General features: G+C 40.1%; 1 protein-coding gene across 3 annotated transcripts; it reads right to left on the bottom strand.

The window, feature by feature from the left end:
* Positions 1–206: 206 nt before the first annotated feature.
* Positions 207–6,288, bottom strand: LOC112317588 (olfactory receptor 52E4). Of its 3 annotated transcripts, none has more exons than XM_045183624.2 (2): positions 6,125–6,288; positions 207–4,185 (listed from the first exon to the last, which is right to left on the bottom strand). In XM_045183624.2, the coding sequence occupies exon 2, from the start codon at positions 3,487–3,489 to the stop codon at positions 2,527–2,529; it is 963 nt and encodes a 320-aa protein (XP_045039559.1). In that variant the 5' UTR covers positions 3,490–4,185; positions 6,125–6,288; the 3' UTR covers positions 207–2,526. The 3 variants fall into 3 exon arrangements, with proteins under 3 accessions (XP_045039559.1, XP_045039557.1, XP_045039558.1); XM_045183622.2 differs by having other exon boundaries at positions 6,142–6,288; XM_045183623.2 differs by lacking the exon at positions 6,125–6,288 and adding an exon at positions 4,460–4,519.
* Between the last annotated feature and the right edge of the window lie 2,674 nt (positions 6,289–8,962).

Genomic DNA, 8,962 nt, shown 5'->3' with positions numbered 1-8,962 from the left:
GGCCTGTTTTTACAAGAAAAAGTGAAAATTACACTTGGGAACAAGAACAGTGAAACTAAACCAGAGGGGAAAAAGACATGACAAAATGAATGGTCTCCAATTAGGAGAAATTATAATATTTTCATTATGAAATAAAATGAGAATAATGAAAACATCTGCTTCATTTGTATTTGTGGGTATTAAATGAATTTATTGCAGTACTTTATGTTCAAGGGCTCACAGTACCATAGAGTAAGAGCTTAACAGGAGCAACTCATGTTATCAAGAGTTAATGCATATTCAGACTAAGATTGTTCAAAGTTAGTTTGGACAAAAGTACCTAGACATCTCTCAGCCCATTGGTGCTAAACACCACTCATCCTCCATCCACTGAAGAATCTTCCTCTGCAGTCCCGTCACTACACGCCCCCCCCTACAGATCTTTCTTCCACTTCCACCCATGAAGCACAGACAAAAGTTGGTGGGAGGTGTCCACTTTTGCCCTTTCTTCGAAGAGCTAATTTCTTACTACTAATATTGAAGATCAATATTTTGCAGAGGAAAAATAGGATCATTGAATATGACATACAGCAGGAGCTGCTTAGGGAAAGATTGAGGCAGACTCCCCCTAGGGACCAAAAGTTTAGCCCTGGCCCTCCTCCTACCCACCCCATAACACAGGCCCATTTGTCTTCTATGCCCTGATCATTTATAATATCGCTTCAACCTGACTGCACCCATGTCTGATTATTGCTCATTATCTCCTATAGAGAATTAGTCCTCTAGGACTTGGAACCAATTTCTAACAGAACACTATCACATTTTAACATAATTTCTATATTTTCAAGATTATTTCATCATCACACTGAGAGCCTGATAAATACTCAGGATAAGGAAGAAAATATAAAGAAAAGATGAGCAAATGAGATGGGGAACGAAGGCAAATATTAGTTTTCTCTTTGTTCTGTGCTTACACGAAGCAGTGAGTCTGCATTGTAAGAATAACTATGACCTCCAGTGAATGTGCAGTGTCTAAAATACCACCAGTTGAGATTACACCATTTGAAAAGACTAAGCTAAGGGGGTGTTAGTCATGGTGACAGCAGTGAAGACAAGACTGTGAATAGTGATTGTAATTGCAACAGTAATTTTGTCACAAATTATTTCATTTTCCAATAAATATTTGTGGAGTGCCTATGTGTTACACTTTAAAAATGTATGTATTCATTTATTCAAAACACACATATGTCAGTGTAACTGGTGAGGCAATGTGCTAGAATGCAGTTCATTCAATAATGACATTTATTTATTGAACATGAATCTATTGAGTGCCTATCAGGTAGCAAGTTAAGAATACAATACAACTCACCATTTAGTAGAAATGGAAGACAGAAATCATTCAACCAATCATTATATATAATTATAAATTGTGATGAATAATAAAATAAATGTATACAAAGCTCTCAGTTCAGAAAACAACTGACTGATCTAGTTATAAAAATCTTCAGGGAGGTGAAATTTGAACTGAATTTCAAAATGAGTAGGCACACGGAGGATAAAGACAGAAATGAGTATTCACATCAGAGAGAACACAGACTACCATGGCTGGAAGATGCAGGGACATCTAAGGAACTAAAGAAGGGTGTTTATATATATTAGGAATACATAACAGTCAATCAATACTATATATATTACCAGAACATGTAAATACTTAAAAATAAACATTCTAAAGTGAGTGCCATGGTAAGAACAAAAAGAAAATGAGCAACAGCATTGGGAATGAATAGTTAAAACAATAATTGTGTGTGCAATAAACTTTAACTCGTCTGTACCTGAGACTAAAAATGAAGAAATAAAAGAAGTTTTATGATTCTCAGAGCATAAAACTACATAGCACTACAGGAGTCATAGAGGGTCATCCATCTCAAAAAACAGGCTGAAAAAGTATATGGAATAAATAACTCAAGCTCTAGCTGCAATTCTGGAGTGAGATGGAGCATGAATATATTAGGTGTTTCTCTCATAAGCTGAAAACTCTAAAGTATCTCCATAGTTTTCAAACCCTGTTTCTGTGATGCCAAATTTGTTTTTATGAGAGAGCCTCTCTGCTCCCATAAACTTGCTATGTATCAGTGTCTTGGTGGGGGGAAGTGGCCTATGTTTTCATATGTTTAAAATGTGTACCAAATTCATTTCTCCCTGAACTCCTAAGTCACTTGGTTTATATTCATCAAAGTTCTAATTGTTTCTTAATCTCATAGAGCATTTCTTCTGTCAACACAAGTAAATCATAAGCTTTTAGGGAAAAAGTATTAAAAAATTAGTCATTGATTAATCAGTTAAGATACTTCAGTCCCTCTCAAATTTCTGTCACATTATCTAAACAGCATAGGCCTCAGAAGAGATTTCCCAACATCCAAACACTCAGGACAACTTTATTTGCTTCTCTTCACTGTCCCCACCAGGCAAATAACCTGAGCTGTGGGTCTCCCACCCCACAGGGGGTGGTCACCCTGGCCCCTGAGGTCCAGATCATGAGAAGTATACTCAGGTGGGATCAATTCTCTTGGGGGTTAGAATTTTAAACAGTTGCTCCCTGATCTGCTTGGTCTTGACCCCATACACAATGGGGTCAAGTGCAGGGGGAAAGAGCAAGTAGAGATTGGCAAGGATGACCTTGGCAGCAGAGGCTGTGGGTGGGCCAAAGCGCTGCATGACCACAGAAAGAAAGCCTGGTCCATAGAAGAAAAGGATGACACAGACATGAGCTGTACATGTGCTACCTGCTTTAGCACGTGCCTCAGGTGAAGGAAAATGAATTACAGTCCTCACAATCTGCCAATAGGTGTAGGCAATAAAGGCCACATCCCCCACACCAAGAAAGATTGCCACAGCAAAGGCATAGAGGTTATCCACGGTGGTGGCCCCACAGGCCAGCTTCACCACTGCCATGTGCTCACAGTAGGTATAGGCAATCGTGTGGGAGCCACAGTAGGGCAGCCGATGGGCCAGGCTTGGAAAAGAGATGGTCAACCCCACACCTCGCAATACCACCAGGCCTCCAATCTTGGCCACAACAATTGGGGTAAGAATGGTTGTATAACGCAGTGGGTTACAGATAGCCACAAAGCGGTCCAGGGCCATGGCCACCAGCACTCCTGACTCCATGGCAGAGAATGCATGGATGAAGAACATCTGGGAAAGACAGGAGTGGAAGCTAATGGCTGTAGCACCAAACCAGAAAATAGCCAGCATCTTGGGCAAAGTGGAGAGGGAGAGAACCAGGTCAACAAAGGAGAGCATGGCAAGAAAGAAAAACATGGGCTGGTGAAGGCAACGTTCTGTTCGAATAAGAAAAAGCAGAACACCATTCCCAGTCACTGCCAGGAGGAACATGAAGCAAAAGGGAAGTGAGATCCAAGTATGGACAGCAGTTAACCCTGGAATGCCAGCCAAGAAGAAACTATGTGGGAAGAGATGAGAATTATTGAGAAGAATCATGGTGATCATCTCACTTAAAAGATCAAAGGACTACTGGAAAAAAATAAAAAGGCAGGTTAAATTCAATGATATAGGGGTTGGAGGCTCAAGATATAAGGTCTCACTAAAACCACCATCACCATCACTCTTTCGTTCTCAGAAAACACTTAGAAATAATTTTCAGTTTAGTCAATACTTCTGCAAGATCTTCAAATACAGAAGAGGCAAGACAACTTGGTCCAGTGGGAAATGCATTGGCCTAGAAGATCAGACCAAGTCAGATATCTTAATATATCTGTGACCTAGAGCAATTCACATAGCCAGATTTCAGTAAATACTCAGGAACTTATGTTACATAAAAGTGCTTCCTGTCATGCTCATATTCCCAAATTATGAATGCTGGTGCTAGATTTAGTCAATATTGACCCCTAGCATTATACCACTAACTTTTATCTGAATCCACCCAAAACCCTAACATCTGCAAAATTCCTTAATTTAGAGATATCTCACTCGCCAAACTTCACTGCCAAGTTACAGAATATATGGTCTTTGAGGACTCCAATATTAATCAGGTTCTTCCTTGGATTATTGTCCAGTCATTTCACAAATGCATATCTTGTTTCCCTAGTATCTAAACGGCTGTCTGATTTCACCACCTCCTGTATCTCCCTCTTCTTCAAGGTGCTGTTGTACAGGAGTAGACACAAAGTTCAGAGTTGTGGTGACCTGGAACAAACAGAAGCTCTTGGTAATAACAACCATGTGAAAGCCAAAAAATTCTGTATCACAGCCACATTATTAAGAACAGGATAGAAAATAGGAAGATATTTCCTCCAGTGTCATGTTCCATGTAATCACACAAAGTGTATGGAATTATTGAGATTCCCAACATATACTATGCCCAAATCATCATTTTGCAGGCTAGAAGACTAAAGTCTAGAAAAAAGTTATGACCCAAAGTCCCAGATCAATTTTATGACACAATCAGACAAGAACTTACATTTACTGATCCCTGAGCTACAAGGTTACCATCCTGTCTCCATGTCAGCAGTGACTGCTGCAAGGCAAAGGACAAACATCCAGGGCCTGTGGCCAAAAATAAGCAGTGGAGGAATCAAACACTAAAGATTGATTGAGGCATTACATGATCCCCAATACTTGCTAATACCTCTAAGACCACAATTCTTTCATGTGAAAGAAAAACACAAGGGCACACAGAGACCTGGGTCAAGATCTGAGAGGACTTCAGATCATAACATAAGTGATTCCTATTTTAGGCAGAAAAGTTGCAACTGAGTTGATCTCACAGTTTCCATGAAAAACAGAAAAAGTTCTCTAAACATGAGGGAAAGAAGCAGAAGTTGGTCCAGAAGCATAGTCCATAGCACAGCTTTATAATAGCCAAGAACCCTTTGCTTTTCTCTCCAAAAGAAACCGTGGGATTATTGCCCGTACCTTCAACCACAGCTGCTGAGGAGACTATATGATGACATCAGGAGGCATGAGGGCTGAGAAGATGGGAGAATTGAGTGGACCTACAACTCTGGTGTCATGGAACAAACTGGACTAGGAGTCAAGATCCTGATTCAAGTAATAGTTCTGCCATATATCAGCTGTGTGACTTTAAGCAAAGCATCTAACCATTTCAAGCCTTAGATTTCTCACAGATGAAATGAGTATAAAAAAACCTACCTCACAGTGTCATTGTGAGAAAGAATCCCATGGGATATGTGTGTAAATTCTCTATCAAATGCTGAAAATAGTATTATTTTCACTGAAGTATAAGAAATAAATGATGTATTAGGAGAAATCCATTTAATAAAAACAGAAAATTTAGAGACTCATAAATGATACATTTGATTTAAGAAAACAATAGATTCATTCTATGGGCAGATGTCTGTAGAGTAGTAACCTGGAGCAACCCAGTCAAAAATACTATATCCTTCCTAACTGTTTTCATCTTCCCTCCCAATCCATGTTTCCCCAGCACCCCCAGAAAATACTATTGGGTGGGGAGGTGGAGGGTGTCAAGAAATGTGGATCTGATCACCTGAGCATCTGCTTCAAATTACCTTTAAAGCTGACCAACCTTAAGACTCAGCCCACCTTTTGGAACATAACAGTGTCTTCAAAACAATGTAAGAAATAATTACATCTGATGTCCCATCTATCCCCTCAGGACCCAGCAAATGTTCCTCATTATAATCTTATATATATGGAGGAAAATCCAGCCCCAGTAAGCTCAGCTCTTCTACTTCTCATCAGGGAAGCAGATAAAGAGAGGTAAAGTGTCCTGGAACCATAGTAATCTGGGACACTGATTTAGGTGCCTCCATAAATGTTTCCCTGTAACTCACCCTGTGGGCTTCAATAAGGAGCATATTTACAAATAACTGGCTATTGAACAGGGACAAGATGTTTACCTCCTTTAGAGGAAGGAATTCTCACACACCTGGACCCCTCTTTGCCTGTATCTGTATACAACGAAAGGTCCAATTAGACCTCAGATGATGTACAGAGTATTGGCAGTATTTCTAATTTTCCATAATGATATCAAGACCATGTATTTCTGCCCCAAAGACTATCAGATTATTCAGATCTGTAGAGGTTGGAGGAAAGCTAATTTGTGATGGAGTTTGTATGTATCTCTTTTCTTTGGGCCTACCTTTTGCAATTACTCACCAAAGAGCTTCACTGGTTGACCTACAGATGAATGAGAAATTAAGCTACCAGTCAGGCCCTAAGAACAGGGTATTTAATAAGCACCTTTTCAGGCATTGCCTATAGGGATCCAAAGTGAAGCTTCTACCACCCAGACACCAATTAGTACTTCTGTCTCCTCTTCAAACAAAGGTCTAACAATATCTCTTCCTTTTATTGGGGCCACAGGGAACAACCCCAGCAGGGAATATTTTGAACAGCATACTCTAGGGTGCCATGTCAAGAGAGTGCCAAGGCCCTGCAGCCAGGAGCGGGGAGAGGCTTCCTGAAATGGGGAATGGGATGATCTGGTTTGATGTCCAAGCAAGATCTGATCCAGGAAGGATGAGGAAAGAAGTAGGAGATGGGGAGGAGCAACACCAAAACCAGTATACAACATTCCCCCAATGAACCCTGTGATATAGGTGGAACCATGAGAGGAAGAATGGATCAATAAGTAGGAGCCTTTATAAGAAGAGAGACTCTGACAGAGTAATAAGGCTGGAGAAAATAGCAAATGTCTCCTGTTATTCAAAATGAAGGTACAAGGGTAGGCCGAGCCCTGTAGCTATTGTCATACATATGTTATCTCACCTTAACTCACAAGTCTGCCCCTTTTTAATCACTATCTCTACATTTCAGTCTCACCACAGCCGCCAAAATCACTACTGAAATGGTTCCAGATTAATCTAAGGGAGGACATTCAAGAGTCTGAAGAACATGAACATTGCACTGGATTGACAGGGGTTGTAGAAATCGAGTGTACAGAGCCTACACAGGAAAACACTTGTGATGGCAAGCATGATTATTCATGGCTTCTTCAAATCCAGGAAGAAACTCCCAGTGAAGAAAAAAGTGATTTGTTTTGTGAAGCCAAAGGAAAAACAGAACAAAAACATACAAACTCATACTTCAAGATTCAGCCAGTCCTGTAGGTCTTCAAAATGACAGTTCCTTATCAGGAAGACAGAGGTTAATACAGGCTATATTGGAAGGGAATAGCACAAGGTTAATTGGGAATGGTCGGTACCCAGAATCAGGTCATCCTTGTAGGAGAACCATGTTCTGAGGTTATTGCTGCTCCAGAGGGAAGAAGACGTAGCAGGCATTGTTTCACATAAAACCAAGATTATGTATCCTACAATGACTTCATGTTATAAACCCTAACATGAAGAACCCCAGTGGAAGAGGAAGAAATAGGCAACACAGGTAACATTAGTGATACAAAGGCCAGTCCGAGAGGAAATGAGGGGGTGAACTGGTAATTGAAACAGTAACTTAAGCCCCCCAAATAAAAAAAAATCCTAGAATTGGGACATTAGATTATTGTGTATATGGATCACCTGACTGGAACACTAACACTAAACACTGACTAACTACCTAAAGTCAGAAATTATACAAAACATTAAGGCTGAGCAAGAGATTTAAACAAGGTTGAAGCTCCAAAAATAGTCAAGAGGTTTTAAATCAATAATTTAGATCAAAGAAAAACTATTTCCTGGGTTCCTCATAAGGCTGTGGGAAAAAAATACAGAGATTTTAAACATGGTAAGATGGAAGATACACATCAAACTAAGGCAAAGCACAACCAAAAAGACAAAGCAGAGATACATGCAAAGACCTGGAGTCACACCTTGAGATATGGAAATTCCTTAGAGAGAGAGCATCTAATTATGCCTGTGGGGATCAGGGAAGGCTTCACAAATGATGCAAGATTAGAGCGGAAAATTTGAAGAGTGAGAGTAGAATATGCCAGAATAAGTCACTAGCATTAAAAAGGACACTAAAATTTCTAAAGCATGGAATTTTTGATAAACAGCTAAGAACTCAATGTTGAGGGAGCAGTGGAGAGTAATGGGGTTTGAGATGGAGGTTGGGGCCAAACTGCAACAGGCCTCAAGTCCTCTTCTGAACAGTGCTACATGTTAATAAGAGGTCAAGGACAGCAACACAACAGAGATGGAAGTTGATGAAGCAGGGCAGAGACGATAGTAAATTAATGCTTTAATAGATTTATTTCAGAGTATTATGGGCATAGAAGAAGGATACAATGTTAAAGTGGGTTGACTACATGAAATCCTGGAAGAAAGGAGGGGAAATGGTGTAAAAAGGAAAAAACTGCATCAAGTCTTTTTGTTGTTGTTGTTCTTTCACTGTTGTCCCAATATTTCCCCATTGGTCTCCCCTGCCCCACCCACCCTCCACTCCCACAGTTACTCCCCACCCTGTTGTCCATGTCCATGGGTCATTTATACTTGTTCTTTAACTAGACCCTTCCCATCTTTCTTCCCTTATCCCCCTCCACCCTCCCCTCTGGTCTCTGTCAGTTTGTTCCTTGTTTCCATGTTTCTTGTTCTATTTTGCTTATTTGTTTGTTTGTTTGTTTAGTTCATTAGGTTCCTATTATAGGTGAAATCATATGGTATTTGTCTTTCACCGCCTGGCTTATTTGACTTAACATAATACTCTCCATCCATATGGTCACGAAAGGTAGGAGTTCCTTCTTTCTTTCTGCTATTTAGTATTCCATTGTGTAAATGTACCATAGTTTTTTAATCCACTCATGTACTGATGGGCATTTAGGTTGCTTCCAGCACTTGGCTGTTGTAAATTGTGCTGCTACGAACATTGGGGTGCATAGATATTTTTGAATTAATATCTCAGGATTCTTAGGGTATAATCCCAGCAGTGGAATCACTGGGTCAAAAAGCAGTTCCACTTTTAGTTTTCTGAGGAAATTCCATACTGTTTTGCTCAGTGGTTGAACCAGTAGGCATTCCCACCAACAGTGCCCTAGGGTTCC

Source organism: Desmodus rotundus, chromosome 5, assembly GCF_022682495.2.
Source record: "Desmodus rotundus isolate HL8 chromosome 5, HLdesRot8A.1, whole genome shotgun sequence".
Classification (NCBI taxonomy): Eukaryota; Metazoa; Chordata; class Mammalia; order Chiroptera; family Phyllostomidae; genus Desmodus; species Desmodus rotundus.
This window is presented reverse-complemented; position numbering and strand designations above follow the sequence as displayed.